The sequence below is a fragment of the Mobula birostris genome, chromosome 1, assembly GCF_030028105.1.
Source record: "Mobula birostris isolate sMobBir1 chromosome 1, sMobBir1.hap1, whole genome shotgun sequence".
In the NCBI taxonomy this organism is placed as follows: domain Eukaryota; kingdom Metazoa; phylum Chordata; class Chondrichthyes; order Myliobatiformes; family Myliobatidae; genus Mobula; species Mobula birostris.
In genome coordinates this window covers 124,032,135-124,053,604 of record NC_092370.1, presented here as the reverse complement: position 1 = coordinate 124,053,604, position 21,470 = coordinate 124,032,135, and the positions used below count along the sequence as shown (strand labels likewise).

The 21,470-nt window shown below is 40.2% G+C and overlaps 1 protein-coding gene across 2 annotated transcripts in view; it reads right to left on the bottom strand.

Moving 5' to 3' along the window:
- The window catches only part of atp9b (ATPase phospholipid transporting 9B), a 374,205-nt gene that overhangs the window by 200,845 nt on the left and 151,890 nt on the right, over positions 1–21,470 (bottom strand). For both annotated transcript variants that reach the window (XM_072261618.1, XM_072261628.1), the window contains exon 8: positions 8,906–9,000. In XM_072261618.1, coding sequence (XP_072117719.1) covers positions 8,906–9,000 — 95 coding nt within the window. The remainder of the gene's footprint in view (positions 1–8,905; positions 9,001–21,470) is intronic.

Below are 21,470 nucleotides of genomic sequence, written 5' to 3'. Positions count from 1 at the left end.
AGACCCTTCGTCAGGACTAACTGAAGGAAGAGCTAGTAACAGATTTGAAAGTGGGAGGGGGAGGGGGAGATCCAAAATGATAGGAGAAGACAGGAGGGGGAGCGATGGAGCCAAGAGCTGGACAGGTGATAGGCAAAAGGAATACGAGAGGATCATGGGACAGGAGGTCCGGGAAGAAAGACAAGGAGTGGGGGGGGGGGAACACAGAGGATGGGCAAGGGGTATATTCAGAGGGACCCCTCGTACCCCATCTGTTACTTATTTTTATACACACATTCTTTCTCTCACTCTCCTTTTTCTCCCTCTGTCCCTCTGAATATACCCCTTGCCCATCCTCTGGGTCCCTCCCCTCCCCACTCCTTGTCTTTCTTCCCAGAGCTCCTGTCCCATGATCCTCTCGTATTCCTTTTGCCTATCACCAGTCCAGCTCTTGGCTCCATCCCTCCTCCTCCTGTCTTCTATCATTTTGGATCTCCCCCTCCCCGTCTCAAATCTGTTACTAGCTCTTCCTTCAGTTAGTCCTGACGAAGGGTCTCGGCCTGAAACGTCGACTGCACCTCTTCCTAGAGATGCTGCCTGGCCTGCTGCGTTCACAAGCAACTTTTATGTGTGTTGCTTGAATTTCCAGCATCTGCAGAATTCCTGTTGTTTGCATTTCTTAAAGGTATATCTGTTGAGTATATTGTCTTCCCAATTTTTAGATGTAATGTTGAATTTCTTCAAGCTGAATTTGATATCATCTTTGAAGCATTTCCTCTGCTCTCCGGGGGCTCACTGACCTTCCTCCAGCTTGAAAGTAAAGGATCCGTTTAGGCATTCGGCATCCGAATAACATGACCTAACCATCAGAGTTAGTGTTGCTTTATTGTGGTGGAAATGCTGTTCATGTTGGCCTCCTCCAGTACGCTGGTGTTAGTGCCTCTGTCCTTCTATACGATCTTCAAAATCTTTCATTAGGATCTTTGGTGGTATTGTTCCAGGGCTTGTGTGTCTATTCTAGGTGGCCCATGATTCAACACCATACAGTAATGGACTGCTTTATAGAGTATGTTTTGTTTGGACCTGTAGGTCATGATCTTCAAATACTTTTTTCCTTAATCTTGCAGAGACTCCACTAGCACTACTCAAGTGGTGGTTGATCTCCAAGTCAATGTCGGCTTTTGATCTCTGAGTCAACCTCTGCTTTTGAAGAGGGAATGCTGGTAAGATAGAGAAAAGTACCTATATTTTTAAGTGCAATATTTTCAACTTTTATTTTCTGATGGGCTACATAAATGGCTGGTTGGGAAGTTGGTGATATAGGATCTGTGACTTTTGTTTTACTCAAAACAAGACCCAGGGCTCTATATGCCTTGGTAAGGGCGTTCAGAATACATTGGATGTCTTTTGTCGGAGTGTACTCTGATGGTGTTGTCATCCGCATACTGACGCTTCAAGATAGAGGTGGTGCTGCCCTTGTTCTTGGTCCTGAGCCAGTTGAGGGCTGAAAAGCTTGTTGTCCATTCTATACACAATTCAGATTCCCTGTAGCAGGTCTTGTCTAATGAGGTGTAGGATGGCAGCTACAAAGATAACAAATAGTAAGGGCACAATGATATAGCCCTTCTGACTCCTGTCTTAACAGTGAAGAGTTCTGATTCAGCACCACTATTGTTGAGCACTGTGGTTGACATGGCATCATGCAGTAGCCTCAGTTTTCATGAGTACTTATCAGACAACTATGTCTTGATAGTATATGCCAGAGAGCTTGGCAGCTACTGTATTAAATGCCTTTGTCAAATCTATGAAGGCCAAGAGCAAGGGTTGTCTTTGTTCACAGCACTTTTCCTGTAACTGGCATGCTGTGAAGATCACGTCTGATATCTCTAGATGGGGCAGAAACCACACTGTAATTCAGGGAGTACTTCTGCAGATAATAGAAGTCGGTGTCAAGGATTCAGTAAGTGCAAGCACTTTATTGTTGACGGGGGGAGATGCCCCTGTAATTGCCACAATCTGCCTTGTCTCCCTTCTTGAATGTCATTATCAGAACCTGAGTTCTGAGGGCAGTTGTTCCTTTTCCCAGACCTTCAGGAGGAAGGCATGTATGTGGTGTAGAAGGGTTGGTCCACCTTCCTTGACAATCTCTACTGGGATCTTGACAGGACCAGTGGCTTTGTTGCATTTCAGACTCTTGATGGCATCAGACTATGAAGTTCCCCAATGCCTTTCTTCACAGATCTCTACAGGATTTGGTTAGTAGCCTTTGGTTCAGCATTGCTGTTGTGGTTAAGAAAACCTTGGAAGTGCTCTCTCCATTGATTGTTACTATTCCTCCAATCCTTTAGCAAGTCCTTCCTATCCTTTGAACATGGGGTTTAATCTGAACTAATTTGGAGGTTACAACTGCTTTGGAGGCACTGAAGAAGCCTTTTGTCTCACAAAAGTCTGCCAGTACCTGGATTTCTAGGGCTTTCTCAGTACATCAATAATTGTTTAGCTCCCTCACCCTGTGCTGAGCATTTGCCTTGGCTCTGGACTAAGCTTCTCTTTTGGTCTTGCCGCCAATGTCATTCTGTCGAGTACAAAGAGCTTTCCTTTTCTTGGAGATAAGTTATTCCATCACATGTCATTATCATCAAACCAATCCTGACTGATTCAGTCTCTGGGCTCTTAGATTAAGGCAGAATCGGCATTTCAGCAGCTGCACCCATGACTGAGCAGCCCTATTTAGAACCCACTCTACATTACGGAAGCGGCTGGAAAAGGTGCCCTAAAAATAGCCTGCCTTAACCTTCTGACTGGTTTACCGCATCAAGAGGGATCATCATATGCCGTTAGAAACAAAGAAATATGACATTTGGGGCCTAGACTGTGCACACTGATAGCGCAATCAGTGATTGACTAGAGAGGAAAACTGTGATCATAGTCAGAGAACTGAGGAGATGCCAGATTGACATAGCTCTTCTTTCTGAAACCCATCTGGCAGACGGACTGCAATTGAGGGAGGAGAAAGGTGGTTATCACCTTCTTCTGGAAAGGGAAGGCAGCTGACATTATAGTGATGTAGATTATTATTCAAAATTCTGTCCAATTTATCAAACAAATTTGATTTTAGAAAAAAAATAGATTAAACTCTCATAAGATAATTCTCAGACTTGTATAGCTAGAAAGTCTATGGATTGAGAGAGATGACATGTAAAAGTTTGTTTGGGAAGGAGTGATCTTTGTTTATGTATAAGCAATTGAAGGCTGGCTTTCCTGCCTCTCCTCACTTTACAACCCACCTCTGTAAGGAGCTGGCCAATGCTCTCATTGTACATTATGTCCAACAGAACTCTGCCTTTTCTGTTCTTTCAGAAAGAACCGACAAGACAGAGCTGGATTTCGATACTTAAAGAGTAATAATATTCCATTTAGTGTTTCTGGCAGCAACTGATTTCTCCAAATTACACATCACTATTTGGAGAACTGATATCAGACTGCCAGAAGCAATCCATCTTATTTTTGGCTGAAGTGGCTTGGAATTTTTCCTGGTCCAAAGGACTATATAAAAGCAGTGTCATTTTTAGTCAACATAAATTTTTATTTGATATTTTTAAATTTTCATATAGCACAAATGACAGCGATTTTAACAGCACAAAGTTAGCATTAAAATATTCAGATATTTTAAAGAAATAGATGTGTGTACTTTAAGGCATGGTGTCATGGAAATAAAAAGTGATTAATTGAAAGCAATAACATGTGGAATAAGATTGCATGTATTACCAGCAAATGACTTAAAGAAGGTTAGAAAACACAGCTCAGCTTTCCTGGTTACAGGGGTTTTCAGGTGATTTAGGGTGGTGTAACATTACTGGTTAAGGAAACTACTGCAGCTTAGTAGACTGAAATATAAGAAACATCAAATGAGGTGCTTTAGGTTGAACTAGAAAACAGAACTAGGGAATCTCATTGCTAGGCCTGCATTATATATACTCTAGACAATTTACTAGGTACACTGGTACACCTGTTATTAATGCAAATATCTAATGAACCAATCATGCGGCAGTAACTCAATGCATAAAAACATGCAGACACAGTCAAGAGGAACTACTTTTCCCAAAGAGTGGTGAACTTGCGGAATTTTCTGCCCAATGGAGCAGTGGAGGCTACATCAGTAAATATATTTAAGACAAGAATTTTTGCATAGTAAGGGAATTAAGGGTTATGGGGAAAAGGCAGGTAGGTGGAGATGAGTCCATGGTCAGATCAGCGATGATCTTACTGAATGCCGAAGTAGGCTTGATGGGCCAGATGGCCTACTCCTACTTCTTATGTTCTTGTGTTTCAAAAGATTTAGTTGTTGTTCAGACTAAACATCAGAAAGGGATAGAAATGTGATCCACATGACTTTGACCACGGAATTATTCTGGGGCCAGAAGGGGGCAGTTTGAGTATCTCAGAAACTGTTGATCTCCTGGGATCTGGTATCTAGAATTTACAGAGAATGATGCAATAAACAAAAACATCCAGTGTGTGGCAGTTCTGTGAGCAAAATCACCTTCTTAATGAGAGAGATCACAGGAAAATAGCCAGACTAGTTCAAGCTGACACGAAGGTGACAGTAACTCAAATAATCACACGTTCCAACAGTGGTATGCAGAAGAGCATCTTTATTAGGTACGTACTGTACCTAATAAACTGGACATAGAGTGTAGCTCCCCAGTCAGAAAATATGCAGGCTCAGTATTACATAGCTTGCTTCACGGTGATGTAAATTTATGATAAAGTTAAATGCAGTGGCCACAACAGCAAATGACATCACAACTGGCAGTGTGATTAATATTGAGGAAGAAAATTCTAGGCTGCTGGAGGTTATCAAAGAACACACAGATTCTGCTAGAGCTCAAATCCTGCATACATTTTTGTCTACCACAATACAGGAAGCATATGCTGACAATGAAAGGGTACTGAGGAAATTTACAAGGACGCTGCCACGATTGTATAATAATAATAAGCAGAGACCAACAAAATAGGAGTCTTTAGAAACAAGGGGACCTGGAAAGACTTAACTGAGTTATGCAAAATTAAATAAGGTCAAGACAGGTGAAAACCCAATTCTCTTAACAATTAGGGTACAAAGATCTGAGCTAATTTGTAGGATGTGGAAAGAGGCAAGAAAAACAATCTGTCTCAAAGAAAGATGGCTAATTTTAACATCTGTAATCTACCTACGTGAGCACTTAAATAGCCCAAATCTGCACAGCTACAGCAAAGGTTCAGATTGTAAGAATAATCTAAATAGCACCCTGGAGTGTCAAGGGCTACTCTTGCGCTGCCATCAAACACATTTACATGGAGCACTGGCATAAGAAAGCAGCATTCATCGTCAGAGACCCCACTACCCAGGCCATGTTCTCATCTCATTGCTTCCATCCGACAGGAGGTACATAAGCTTTGGGTCCCAAATCGACAGGTTCAGGAACAGTTATTACCCTGCAACCATCAGGTTCTGAACCAGTGTGGATAACTTCACTCACCATTACTCTAAACTGATTCAGTAACCTACAGATTTACTTTCAAAAACTCTTCAAAACTCAGTACTATTTTTTTTACTTCCACAATTAATCATCTTCTGCACACTAGCTGCTTGTCAGTCTTTATGTATAATTTTTTTTATATAAATTACATTGTACTTATTTTCCTACAAGTGCCTGCAGAAAAATGAGTATTAAGGTATATATGGTACTGTATGTGTACTTGGATAATAAATTTTACTTTGAACTTTAAACTCTGTATCATTCTATTAAAAAGTTTTTATGATGTGGTTCTATTTTATAACAAAGTAAATGGTTTCAAGAGCAAGTGCCTGATTGTAAAACACCTTCAAGTCTTCATTATTCCACAAAATTTACATAATTAATAAGATTACCAATCAGTAATTGGCTCAAGCACACAGAATACTTCTCATGCTTTGAATGTACTTTGAACCCTCATCTCCCTATCTTAAAGCATCTAGTTAAACAGCATTAACTACTAAGAATGCTTAAACCTATTAGTTGTGCCTACACATTAAATGTCTCTCAAATCACAGGTAGGGTTGGTGACTGTAGAGTTAACAATGAATACTTTACTGTAAGTTATGAATAAGTAGCTAGAGGAGTAGTTCCAACTTTTCTAGTCTGTAAATGACTTTTTGAATAAAACCATCACCACTTCACAGCACAATTCAGTTTTTTTTATGCAAAGTCCCATTCAGGCTTCAAACAATCTGTGTGAGGAACTCAGCAGGTGGAGTAGCATCTACAGCAGGAAAGATATTGTCAATATTTTGGGTTAAAACACTGTCTGTATCCCCATTCAAGCTTCACATGCAAAAAAAGGAGGAACAGGCCAGGTAGTATCTATGGGAGATTCATTTCCAGCATTTTGTGTGTTCCTCAAGATCTCCAGCATCTGCAAAATCTGTGTCCCCAGCATTCAAGCTTCACCTGCCTTTGAGAAATAGCATAAGCAAACCCATGCTTTCTTGAGGAGGACAGAGTTCTTAACAGTTCACTAGAATTCTGAAAATAAAGCCACCCTACAGACAGGAAGCTGTTTTTATTTTAGAAAATGCAATTTTAGAAAAATTGCTATTTATGTAATGGCAAAATGACAAATTCTTAAAAGAGTGAGTTCAGACAGCTTCACATAGAACTACAAGTAGATTCAATTAATTATCTGATTGAACACTGCAGTAATGATTTTTTTTATTTCCCAGCTCAATCTTCATGGGTAATGTATGTTACAGTTTTGCATTGCCAAAAATTTCAAAATGTGGGAAACAATTTCTAAGTAAGTAGGTGGGCACATTGGAGCTACAATGGCTTGCATAACTTAAAAGCCGTTTATAAGCAGCAACGCAGCATCACATAATTCAGATGCCTCAAGCATGGAATAAATTATGTATCCTGCTGGTTATTTATGATATTAATTTCTATTTTAACAACACAAATAATCAAGAAGTTAATGGAAGCAAGTATTTGCACATATATACACATTTGTTTGCATGGTAGAAATGCAATTACATTCTTAAAATATAAGCAATTACTTGACTTCTTGGTTCGCAAGTACAGCAGGAATTTACCCTTTCAGATTTGTTTGCACCATTATACAGCTTTGGATAACATAATGAAGGATAAATTGCTCCTTATCAGTACAGATTGTCAAGCACATATTAACTGGAATTTCAAACAGCTGGACTATAAAATACTTCTAATGCATGATTTTAATCAGTTAGCCATATGTGTTTTGCAAGAAAGCTCTACATTGTGAATACCATTTTCATTTTTGTATTTCAGCTAAAGATCGAGAATACTAATGACACATTAACTGGTCTGGTTACTTCAAGTTAGTTATCTTTTGATCACCAACTGCCTCCTGGTCCTTGAATTGATCACTCCGAATTTAATTGTTCTTCCAATGGCAGATTAGCCTTCAGCTGCCAAGGTCCCAAGCTGTAGTATTCTCCCTCTACACTTCACTATAACACTTTCTTTGAAAGCTTTTTTTTTAAAGCTTCCTTCTTCAACCTTTCCTCATGCCCACAGTGACCCTGTACAAGTTTAGAATGATAACTGCTTCGATAAACTGCCCTGGATTTGAGGTGGTTTAGAAGATTTGTCACACCCTCTTAGATTATACTGATTAATTTCCTTTATCTCCAAGTATTAGTCCCCCTTTCCTTCATATGGTAATCTTTCATTAACAATACAGGCAAGGAACATGCTTCTTCTACCTGTCCATACATTAGTTCTGAATTTTAAAAGGCCCATTCTTTTATATTTACTATCTTGGCAGTCAACAAATTTAAAACAATGTATTTTATTATTTCGTAACATTGTTGATGCCCACATACAAACTAATGGCTGCTTAGTGAACCACTGATGCTCAAGTGTGCAGATACTTCAGGGTGGAGTTTTTTTTTAAATCAGTGCTAAACATGGTTAGCTGGCTGCTGATCTTGAAAAGAAAGTAAAATATGAATTTTCCCAGGCAACTATGCCTATACAACATTGCAAGATTGTCTCTGTGAAGGCCCTATGCGTTCAAAGGTACATGATTTGTGGTAACTCAAGGATATCTAGCACAAATTAAGGAAAACTTCAAAGACTTAACTCTTAGAAAATAAAAATAAAATGATATTTGCAAGGATCAAGAACAAAAGGCACGCAGGATAAATGTTACCATCATTCAAATCTAAAGAAAGTTGGAAAAATCCAAAACTCTTGAAAGCCAAAGTCAAAAATCTTGCCAAAGTATAAAAATGTGTTTTTAAACTATCTAGGTATTCCATTAAATTCTTACCAGTTGCTCTCAACCAGTTCACTCCATTCTAGGGGAACATACTCTTTGCATTGCTTCAGAGCAGACACAGAAATCTGTGATACAATTCTTCTCCCAAAATAGTCTCTATGAGGAACATATCCCACTGGCTATTAACAAATAACTCAAAGCAACTTCCAAGATTTCCAGATTCAAACATGGAACTTTCATGGGGTAATCACAGTGAATGCTAACTGTTCCACTGTCACAACTCCTCAATATTTGGGCTAACATTTTTCCCTAAAATCACAGCAGCAATATCTGCAAAATACTAGCTCTGCTCAGCCAACATCCGCCTGACTCAGTCTGAAAACTTCGAATCTGCAATACTCTTTGGACACAACAAAATTAAACAACATGTATTCAATAGCCATGCTCGAAACCTTACCAGTTTAAGAAAATCCAATATATAGTTGCACAGTACTGTTAACATCTTAAGAAAATCAATTGTCAATCTATAATTTGGCATATAGGAAGAAAACTGAAGCTAACTATTTTATAAAACTATTTATAAAACTGGTGTCATTGTGTCACAAAGCATTTTAACAGCTGGAAATAAAATTAGTATTATACTTACACCCAATGCTGGCAATCTTTGTGTACAACAAACAGCTATCCTAAGCTTCCAGTCCGTTTCACCATCCAGTTGATCAGTACGAATGAAACACGAGCCTTGAAAAATAAACATTTAATTCTGATTATCCTCAACAGTGTAAGCATTTCTTTGGTTGCAATCTCTCAAACTATATCGAAAATAATAAAACACAATTCCATCCTGTACTAATTGAATGGTTGTGGAAGATCCACGGGTCTTTCTGCTTTTCTAGTTCATCAATTTTAATGATATTTTGCATAATAATCATGGAATGCTAGTATTGCAATTAAGTACTTACTGTACCTGGTTTGTATCAGAACAATTTGATGAATATCAAAGAACACTAACTTGTAGAAAGTATCCAAACTGATTACATCCTGGTTCGGTATGGTAAATCGAATGCAAAGTAATCTGAGAAGCTGCAGAAACCAGTGGACTCAAGGGCACATCCCTCCCTAACATCAATAGTATCTTTAGGAGGCACTGCCTTAAGGCAGCAATATCCAAAGATCTCCACCATGCCATGCCACTTTCTTGTAGCAACCATAATGTCAGATCAGAGCTATTCAAGCCTGGTGACCAAGAAAGTTACAAGAGGTCCAGGTCCTATTTCTGGATGCTACCTCACAGACAAAATGTCAATTCCAGACTAAACTTGGATCAATGAAGGATGCTCAACAGTTGTGGCAGGGCTTGAATGCTATCACTTCTTATAACGTAAAATTAAGCGACATAAGTGACAACTGAGCTTTGCTTCCATGAGCCCAATGGCTTCTATGTTTGCTTTGACCATCAAAACATGAAGAAACCAACATGAAGTTCCAAAGGCCCTGCTGATCCAGTCTCTGAGGCCGACATGCGAGCATCCTTCCAAAGGGTGAACCCACAGAAAGCCATCCGGTCCAGACAGGGTACCCAACCATGTACAAAATTCCTGTACTGATCAACTGGCTAGAGTGTTCACTGAGATATGGAACCTCTCACTTTGGCAGTCTGAGGTATATTCTCAGTGCCAAAGAAGATACTGTAACCTCTCTCAATGGCTATCATGCAACTACACTTATATCCACAGTGAAGTGTTTTGAGAGGCTGGTGATGAAATACATCAACTCCTGCCTGAGAAGCAAGTTGGATCTGCTTCAAATTGCTTACTGGCACAACAGGTCCACAACAGTGCCATTTCATTAGCTCTTCACTCAACCGTGGAACATCTGGACAGCAAAGATGCACATCTGGATGCTATTACTCGACTGTAGCTCCGCATTCAATACTATCATCCCCTCAAAACTAATCAATACACTTCAAGACCTTGGCCTCAAATACTTCCTTGTGCAATTGAATCCTCGATTACTTCATTTATAGCCTCCAGTCGGTTCAGATTGGCAACATCTCATAACCTCCATCAGCACAGGCGCACAAGGCTATGTGCTTGGTCCCTAGCTCGATTTGGTTTACACAGTTAGGGCATACTCTGGAGTGATGAAAACGTAGCAAATAATATCTTCAACAGCAATCAGTCTTCAGTTCTGAAAGTGGATTGTAGATTGAATTTAAAATGTAGATCTGAACAATGGTATTCTTGGAGCTGCATACTGGGGTCGATTGGAAACTAAGAAACATCCCATTGATCTGAGATGCATGAATGCAGCTCAGAGAGCAGATATTAACATTCAATTTAGGGTGCCTTGAATGTTGGTGTGAAGATCTAGGTGTTTATATGTAACTCAAAAGCAGTATGAATGTTTCTAGAGAATTGTCCTGTTGTCACCTTTGATCTTTAGCATACAAAAATGTGATGTTATGTTGGGTCAGGGAGCCTCTACCAACAGTGTCTTCATGAGAATGCCTGCTTATTGTGCTGAATAAAAACTTCTATATCACCAGCTTCAGTGCTTCTCTGGTGACTTCGATCACAATCACAACATTTATGACTGTGCGGCCAAGCACAGCTCCAATGGTTAGTTGGAGTGTTGCGCAGGCGCAGTTGAAGCATTCCCGCGCAGGTCCAGTGAAGAGCTTTAAAAATCCAGTCTCCATAAAGGAGTACCACCATCTAGTGGAGCAGTCATCATGGGAACAGTCATTGTGGGAGTGGTCTGAGTCAGAATGGCTCAACAGGGCTTCGACCACCTATTTTAGATCTACTTCCCACTCCCAAATGTCAATTCATTGCCGCCTCTACTGTCGCAATGAAGTCACACTCAGATTGGAGGAACAACACCTTATATCCCGTCTAGGTAGCCTCCAACCTGATGGCATGAACATCAAATTCTCAAACTTCCGACAATGCATCCCCACATCCCCCCCCCCCAAAAATTCCTCATCTCCTTTTCCCTCTCTCACCTTATCCCCTTCCTCTGATGCTCCTCCCTCCCTTTTCTTTCTTCCATGGCCTTCTGTCCTCTCCTATCAGACTCTCCCTTCTCCAGCCCTGTATCTCTTTCACTAATCAATTTCCCAGCTCTTTATTTCATCCCTCCCCCTCCTCTCCTATCACCTTCTGTTTATCTTTCCCCTCCAGCCACGCGACAGTGAGTATAGGAATAGAATGAGGTGGCAGATAAATGCACGGCTGAAGAATTGGAACAGGATGCAGGGATTCTGATTTCTAGATAATTGGGACCTCTTCAGGGGCAGCTGTGACCTGTATAAAAGGGATGGGTAGCACTTGAATCCAAGGAGGACGAATATTCTTGTGGGCAGGTTTACTAGAGCTGTTGGGAGTAGTTTAATCTAATATGCAGGGGATAAGAACCAGTATGATAGAACTGAGGATGAGCTAGCAGGTTTACAAGAAGATAATGGGCGTTAACATGAAAGTAAGGAAGGACAAGACAATGAATGGGTACAAATGCAGACAGAGCAAAGAGTTAAATTGTACCACAGAGGCAAGGTTCAAAAGGGCAAAGAATGCAGGACTCTTTCGTACTCGTTAGTTTTATTATAACTTATAGTCATTTGTTATGCCTGCACTGCACTACTGCCAGAAAATGTCAGTGACAATAAACCTGATTATAATTAAGAGTCTTGGCCAGAAATAGCGAATGTTCATTTTCCTCCATATATCTATTTATTTATTGAGATAGAATAGGTCCTTCCGGCCCTTTGAGCCACACCACTCAGCAACTCCCAATTTAACCCTAGCATAATCACAGGACAATTTACCATGACCACTTAACCTACCAACTGGTACGCCTTTTGACTGTGGGAAGAAATTGTTGTACCCGGAGGAAACCCACACAGTCACAGGGAGAAAAACAAAGAAAGGCCTTACACATAGCAGCAGGAATTGAACCCGGGTAGCTGGTACTATAAAGCAATGTGCTACGCATTATACTACCATGCTGACCTGCAAGTTCCTCCAGAATTGTGTGTGCAGATATAAATATGGAATTTGTCTTTTGGTAATTGTCTCATTTCTTATAAAACTTTTATAGAATTTTTATAATTTGTTAAGAGAGCTTTGACCAGCAGATAATCCGGACATCGAAAGTTTGGAAAGGACAAGACTTCAATCAGGTCCACTGCCTGAGGATAAAAGGCAGCAGCGGGTCGGGCAGCAAAAAAGAGCTTTGACCAGCGGTCAATCGGTGTTTCGGATTGATTAGGAAGAGCAAGCTAAAAGAAGGTAGGGGCAAGCGCAGCAGTCATCATCTGAGTGGACACAGTCAGAGTGGTGATCTTGAGGCTTTAGCTCTTCGAGGTTTCTGTGAAGAGAGGTTTCAGGCACAGAAAGCCAAGGAAAGAACAGCTCAAGTTTATTTCCTTCTCTTCTTTATATCTGCTCAGCTAGGACAGTAGAGATACCAGGTAGTATAGTGAAATGTACCTCTTGAAGAATGTGGGAAAGCAGGGAGACCTCCAGTGTCCCTGACGACTACAACTGCAAGAGGTGCATCCACCTGCACCTTCCAACAAACCACATTAAGGATTATTTGGGAGGCTGAGGGGGTGATGGTGCAGGACGCAGTAAACTGGGTGACAATTAGGGAGGGGAAAGTGGTTAAGGAACCAGTACAGAGGATCCCTGTGGCCATGCCCCTCAACAAAAGGTATAACACTTTGGATACTGTCGGGGAAGGGGGGGGGGGGGGGGGGAGGAGTGGATGACCTAACAGAGGGAAGTCATAGTTGTCAGGTCTCTGGCACTGAATCTGCCTCTGTGACTCAGAAGGGAAGGGGGAAGAAGAGGCAAGCTGTGGTGATAGGGGATTCATTAGTTAGGGGAACAGACGGGAGGCTCTATGGACGAGAACAAAATTCCTGGATGGTATGTTCCCTCCCAGGTGTCTGGGTCTGGGATATCTCGGATCAAATCCTCAGCATTCTTAAGTGGGAGGGTGAACAGCCAGAAGTCGTGGTCCATGTAAGTACCAACAACATGGGTAGGACATGTGACAAGGTTCTGCACAGGGAATTCAGGGAGTTAGGTGCTAAGTTAAACAGCAGGACCACCAGCATTTTGATCACAGGATTGCTATCCAAGTCGATGCTAGAGAAGCGAGAACTAGAAAGATTATACAGTTTAATACATGGCTAAGGAGTTGGTGTCGGAGAGCAGAAGATTTTTGGATCATTGGACCCCCTTTTAGGGAAGCAGGGACCTGCGCAGAAGGGACGGTTTGCACCTGAACTGGAGGGGGACTAATACCCTAGTGGGAAGGTTTAATGCTACATGGTGGGGTTTAAACTAGAGTTGCAGGGGGAAGGAAACCAGAGTACCAGAACAATTAGTTGGGAGGCTGGGAGGCAGATGCTGGAAAGCCCACACACAAAGTTAGGAATCAGAAGGTTGAACATGGTGCGACTCGTATCCTGAGCTGCCTATATTTCAATTCAAGTAGTATCATAGGAAAGGCAGCTAACAGCACTGAAGAATAGGTAGCTGGCTTACAAACAGAGGCAACGTGCAGTGAGGAGATGCTGCTGATAGAGCAAGATTGCAGTCAACAGGATGAGCTGCAACGTAAAAAGCGGACAACATTGAGAAGGATGATTACAGGTCTGAAGGTGTTGTATTTGAATGCGCATAGTTTACGGAATAAGGTTGATGATCTTACAACACAGTTGCAGATTGGCAGGTATGATATTGTGGGTAAATCATGGCTGAAAGATTATAGCTGGGAGCTTAATATCCAAAAATACACAGTGTATGGAGAGGACTGGCAGGAAGGCAGAGGGGGTGGTGTTGCTCTGCTGGTAAAAACTGAAACAGATCATTAGAAAGAGGTGATATAGGGTCAGCAGGTGTTGGATCATTGTGGATAGTGCTAAGGAACTATCGGAGTGCTAAGCAACTGACGGGAGTTGTATACAGGCCCCCAAACAGTAGGATGTGGCTTACAAATTACAACGGGAGATAGAAAGCGCATGCCAAAAGGGCAATGTTACAATAGTCACAGGGGACTTCAATATGCAGGTAGATTGGGAAAACCAGGTTGGTGCCGAAATACAGGACGGGGAATTTCTAGAGTGCCTATGAGATGGCTTTTTAGAACAGCTTGTGGTTGAGTCCACTAGAGGATCAGCTATTCTAGATGGGTGTTGTGCAATGAACCAAAATTGATTAGAGAGCTGAAGGTAAAAGAACCCTTAGAGGCAAGTGATCATAATATGATCGAATTCACCCTGAAATCTGAGAAGGAGAAGCAAAAGTTAGGTGTACCAGTATTACAGTGGAATACAGGGAAGTACAAAGGCACGAGAGAGGAGTGGGCCAAAATTGATTGGAAAAGATCGCTGGCAGGGATGAGAGCAGAGCAGCAATGGTTGGAATTTCTGGAAGCAATTCAGAAGGCACAGATACATAGTATACATCCCAAAGAGGAAGAGGTATTCTAAAGGAAAGATGACACAATCATGGCTAACAAGAGAAGTCAAAGCCAACATAAAAGCCAATGGAAGAGCATATAATAGAGCAAATATTAGTGGTAAGTTAAGAGGACTGGAAAACTTAAAAACCAACAGAAGGCAACTAAAAAAAATTAGGGTGAAGATGGAATATGAAAATAAGCTAGCCAATAATATTAAAGAGGACACCAAAAGTTTCTTCAGATACAAAGTGTAAAGGAGAGGCAAGAGTGGATATCAGACAGCAGGCAAATGATGCTGAAGAGGTAGTAACAGGGGACAATGAAATGGCAAACAAACTGAATAAGTATTTTGCATCAGTCTTCACTGTGGAAGACATTAGCAGTATGAGGGAAGTTCTAGGTGTCGGGGGCATGAAATGCGTGGAGTTACCCTAACAAGAGAGAAGGTTCTTGGGAAACTGAAAGGTCTGAAAGTAGATAAGTCACCTGGAGCAGATGGTGTACACCCCAGGTTCTGAAAGAGGTGGCTGAAGAGATCTTGGAGGCATTAGTAATGATCGTTCAAGAATCACTAGATTCTGGAATGGTTCTAGAAGAATGGGAAATTGCAAATGTCACTCCATTCTTCAAGAAGGGAGAGAGGCAGAAGAAAGGAAACTATAGGCCAATTAGTCTGATCTCAGTGGTTGGGAAGATGTTTGAGTCAATAATTAAGGATGAGGCCTAAGAGTATTTGAAGGCGTGTGACAAAATAGGCCACAGTCAGCATGATTTTCTCAAGGAAATAACTTGCTTGTCAAACCTGTTGGAATTCTTTGAAGAAATAACAAGGATAGACAAAGGAGAATCAGTTGCTGTTGTGTACTTAGATTTTCAGAAGGCCTTTGACAAGGTGCCACACGAGGCTGTTTCACAAGCCCATGCTATTACAGGAAAGATTCTAGCATGGATAACACAGAGGCTGATTGGCAGGAGACAGAGTGGGAATAAAGGGAGTCTTTTCTGGCTGGCCACCGGTGACTTGTGGTGTTCCATAGGGGTCTGTGATGGACTATAACATAAAAAGAATTAGTCCATCACAGACCCCTATGGAACACCACATGTTATATGTCAATGCTTTGCATGATGAAACTGTGGGCTTTGTTGGAAAGTTTGCAGACGATATGAAGATAAGTGGAAGGGCATGTAGTTTGAGGAAGTACAGAGGTTGCAGAAGGACTTGGACAGATTAGAACAGTGGTCCCCAACCACCGGGCCGCGAGGAAACAATACGATTTGGCGATATGAACCGATATGAGTCAGCTGCACCTTTCCTCATTCTGTCACGCCCACTGCTGAACTTGAACTCACACGAGGTCTGCAAGAATATTGTCAATATTAAACCGGTCCACGGTGCACGAAAGGTTGGGGGCCCCTGGATTTGAAGAATGGGCAAAGAAGTGGCAGATGGAATAGAGTGTCAGGCAGTGTATGGTCTTGCACTTTGGTAGAAGAAATGAAAGGGTTGACTATATTCTGAATGAAGAGAAAATACAAAAATACAGATACAAAGGGACTTGGGAGCCCTTGTGCAAAATTCCCTAAAGGTTAATTTCCAGATTGAGTCTATGGTGAGGAAGGCAAATGCAATGTTATCATTCATTTCAAGAGGATTAGAATATCAAAGCAAGGATGTCATGTTGAGACTTTATATAAAGCACTGGTGTGGCCTCACTTGGAGTACTGTGTGCAGGTTTGGGCCCCTTAGCTAAGAAAGGATGTGCTGAAATTGGAGAGGGTTCAAAGGAGGTTCATGAAAATGATTCCAGGATTGAATAGCTTGTCATATGAAGAGCATTTGATGGCTCTGGGCCTATATTCACTAGAATTCAGAAGAATGAGGGCTGACCCTCATTGAAACCTATTGAATGATGAAAAGCCTTGATAGAGTGGATATGGAAAGGACTTTTCTATGGTGGGACAGTCTAAGACCAGAAGACACAGCTTCAGGATAGAGGGACATCCTTTTAGAATGGCGCTGAGGAGAAAGTGCTTTAGCCAGAGAGTGGCGAATCTGTGGAACAGGCAGCCATGGATGCCAAATCTTTATGTATATTTAAGGTAGAGGCTGATAGATTCCTGATTGGTTAGGACATGAAAGGAAAAAGGGAGAAGGCAGAAGATTGGGGTTGAGAGGAAAACTGGATCAGCCATGATGAAATGGCAGAGCAGACTTAGTGGACCAAATGGCCTAATTGTGCTCCTATATCTTATGGTCTAATTTGTTTTGTGAATGCTGCTTCTATGATGCTATATGCCTGAGATACTGCTTTTTGTTTTGTCATTGCACCTGTATATACATGTATTTTGCTCAACTTTTGACTTTGAAGCACATTAATCAACCAAATTTAAATTGCTTATATTAGTATTAGGTACTTGAGTAAAAGCTTCCCAATCTCAGCTTGCTTAGGGTCAATTTCAAACTTTACCTGGTAAAAACTGTTGAACCCCAAATGTACAAAGACAATTTTATAGCTTTTCAGAAATATTTATAAGATCACTGAGGTTCCAGCATTCCACTTAATTGCAGAAAAATGTCTGAATCCAGAAGCAGCTGATGAAGCAGAAGCATATCAAAAGAGAAATGAACAAATCTGACAACAATGTACAGAAGACATTGAATTATATCAAGTTAACATTCTCCCAGCTAACCTAAAGACTCACTAAAGGTGTGGAAGAGTTGTTCCTAAAAGAATCAATTGCTGAAAAACCAGGTGCATTACACAGTGGACACTTCTTGATACAATTCTTTTGGATTTAATGGACAGATCTGGTTTAAACAACATATCAGAACTCTACTTGCAGCTTACTTAAGAAATTCTTTCAATCATACTGAACACGTGGCCTTAAATATTGATTGCTTTATAGTGCAACATGCAAACTCCAATGGCTAAACAAATAAGTTTACTTTTTTAAAAATGATTTTTTTTTTAAAAAAAGGACATAAATTTTAACTCAGCAACTAAAGGCAATCTGGTAAACTATTTCCAAACTATTGTACATTATCAACACTTCATGAATCAGAGAAAAAAAACTGGGATGTTACCACAAAGCAGTGTGTGTTGGCAAGACAGCAAAGCATAGGTTCTCTTTTATACAAAAAAGGGAATTAATACCTTCAACAATAAAAACAGAAAATACTGGAAACATTCAATAGGTCAGGCAGCATCTGTGGAATGAGATACAGTTCACATTTCAGGTCCTAACCCCTTCGTCACAACTCCTTCACTAAATTGCTTCAAAATGGATACTGATAAACCGCAAGCCCATATTGAAAAGAAATGGGCTCCTGACACAAGGCAAGTCATGTATTGAAGTCAACATGCAAATGCACATAATCTTGCATTCACGATACACGGTACTTTGCTAAACTATGACCCCTGCCCCCATCAGAAATATGGTAAAACCGAACATGCCTTCAATGTACAATCAGCTTCAACTCATTTGAACAACTGCAGGCATGGTGGAAGAAAGCCAACACATCTCAAACTATTCACAAATCAGTGGATATCATGAAGTGACGTTCTACATCAATGGCATTCAAGCAGCACAATGCAAATGAGCCAACTGGCACTCATATCAATAGCTCATTGATACCATTGTTCAAATGTGCCAAAGTGGCAGTAGACACCATTCCTATAAACTGAATGACTCTGACAGCAGCCCATAGTTTTTAACACAAAACTAACAATGACAATGCAGCGAGTACACCAGCAGCAGCACTTCATTTAGTTCACCTGCGCAAAGTTCAATATATCAGTTGTTACATATATCCAGCAAAAATCCAGTATTCAGCAAACAAACTGCGTTGGATTACTAACATCTCAATAGAAAGCAGAACATCTCAATCCCACAAAATTCAAAAGAAGCCATGATCACATATTCCACAATCTTTTCTGAAAAGCATGAAACTGCTTCACAGGGGATATGCCTGCTGGGAGCTATATTTTGTGTGGGGAAACTCTTCTAATTCTCTCATTACTGTGAAGATGTTCCAATATGTTCCCTTCATTGGACTAACATGGCTTTCAAAGTAGCCATGCAGTTGTAGAAAAGCAGAAATTCATTGTTAACTATCTTTAACAAAGTTCAAACTCTAACCAGATTTTAACCAGCAAAATTATTATTTCTATTTGAAGTGATTAGTACCACTAAACAAAGATGAGTTTACTGATAGCATTTTCTCCCGACATTCCAGCATTTTTGCCATGTTTATTTTCTACTAATAGCAAACAAAGCAATGTCAGAACCTGAGATTATCATGACTGTTACAACACGGAACAAAAGGGCAAAAATAAATGTAGCAATGCTCCAGGAAGGGATTTTAAAAATTAAGCACTCTTAGGTATACTTTAGTTATGTTGGGGAGTTCTCTGTAAATTTCATTGTGGAATATACTAAATTTGAAATAATGGTTTCTGTAAATTGAAAATCTTAGCCACGATTTCAATGCATTGTAAACAGCAATATTCTTAATACACTTTCAATAACGTCATGTCTGAATTTACTCTATCCCAAAAAGCAGAATCGATCACATTTCAATTTGTCAGCACTTCACTATGTACAAGTTTCCTTGCATATTGTTGCTGTTCTTCACATCAGTTAACACTACAAATGATTCTTATTTTCAGAAGGTACAAAACCATCAGAAATGAAAATAAAGTAGGAATGGCATAACAAATTACTTAGCCTCCATAGGAGAAATGATATTCCAAATGTTCACGCTTCAACAGATCTGAATCAATGCAAACTATTCTTCTTTCCAGATGCTAACCAGTCATACATGCATATGTAGTATCTATCTTTAAATAAAAGTATTTCTGTAATTTCACATTTTACCTTGCATCGAAGGAGATGGGTGGAGGGATGCATTAGGAGTTTCAAATTCCATGCTTAGATAGAGCAGTTTTTCGTGAATATTTTTGAAAGGAACTCGGATTTAGAAAAATGTGCACCCTTCCTTGAGTTACAATAATAAAAATGACAGATTCAAAAATCCAAGTGAATTGAAATACCTGTCTTTTTGTTCATTGTGATTAAAACCACAAGAAAAAACAGACTCAGAAGTGAATCATCCAGGTTGATTCCTCTTACTTTATTGGAAATGATATGAGGCTAGATAGGAAACAATTATGAATTAAATTATTTTACATTTTAACATAAAATGCTGATTATGAACAAAATAGCAAATAAATTTGTAACTGTTGTAAATACTCAGGTTAAATAACATGTATGGAGAAAGGAACAACTAATATTTCAGGTCAATGACATTTCATCAGTAATTTAAATACACATTTGCTCCAACTGTATTAGTATGACATTAGTTCAGACTACAAACAACTTGCTCTAACACACCCTCTTCTCTGAAAAGCATCAACTTGTAATACGCTATTGTTGATAGCAGCAATGAAGTCACTTGCAATTAGAAGCTAAAATGTGCACCTCATTCCCCCCCTTTTAAAACTCTCTTCAAAATTCACTGCAAAGCTAAAAGCCTTCCACAACAATTATGGGAAGACTTTCCGTGATCACCATTATTGAGATGATAACCTCTACAAAATCATAAAGCTAATACAATGTCATGTGGCCTCAGAAGCATAATTAAACTTGAAAATCATAAGTGGCTTTGGTGAAACCCTACCCTTCCATGGGCAATCTTGTGGTAGTTTCTGCCGATAGAAACATGACAATGATCTCTTCTCCACAATTTATGAAAAAAAAATTACTAGGTTAGAACTATCAGGAAAAACTGCATGTATTGATAAATACCTTTCTGGCTCTGAAAAATTAAATTTACAAACATTGAACCTCACCCTTGAAGACTGATGTAGATAATTTTAAACTTAAGGGAGACTCATCAAAAACTAGCCTTCTGGCAATGGGTTCCAGGGACCCACCACCCCGTGTAAAAGTCCTACCTTTAATATCTCCCCTAAACTTCCCTCCACTCACCTTAAACAAATGTTCTTTGCTGCTTTTGGTGCTGACTGTCCACTCTATCTAGGCCTCTCTTAAGCTTATATACCTCTTTCAAGTTGCCTCTCATGCTTTATCACTCCAAAGAAAAGCCCTAGCAGACTTAACCTTTCCTTATAAGACATGTTGTCTAATTCTGGGAGCATCCTGGTAAATCTCCTCTGCACCCTCATGAAAGCTTCCATATCCTTCCTATAATGAAGTAACGAGAACTGAACACAATATTCCAAGTGTGGTCTAACCAGAGTTTCACAGAGCTGCAACATTACCTCACACATCTTAAACTCAATCCCCTAATGAAAGCAGGCATATACACCTCTGTACCACCCTATCAACTTGTGCAGCAACAATGAGGGATCTTTGCCCCTGCACCTCAAAATCCCTCTGTTACTGCAAAGGAAAATGAGTGGAGTTTGACAAAGTAAGGATACTCCTTGCAGCTTCAATCCTAATTGTTTTGTGGGAGGAGGTGATAGGGAGTTTGGGGGTGGGGGGAGGAAAGGAGCAAACATTTCTTTACCTGTGTTCTTGTGTACTCTTATCCTGCTCCCTTTACTAAAACAAAAGATACAGTTGATAAATGTCTTAAGAGCTTTCCTGCCAAACACCTGGGAGAGTTAAACATTACAAGTTTTCTCACATGCAGAGGGCAATCAAGTTTTCTCCCCTTTCAGCGATCAGTGAATGCTGTGGTATTTACCATCTTGGTCCAGTATACT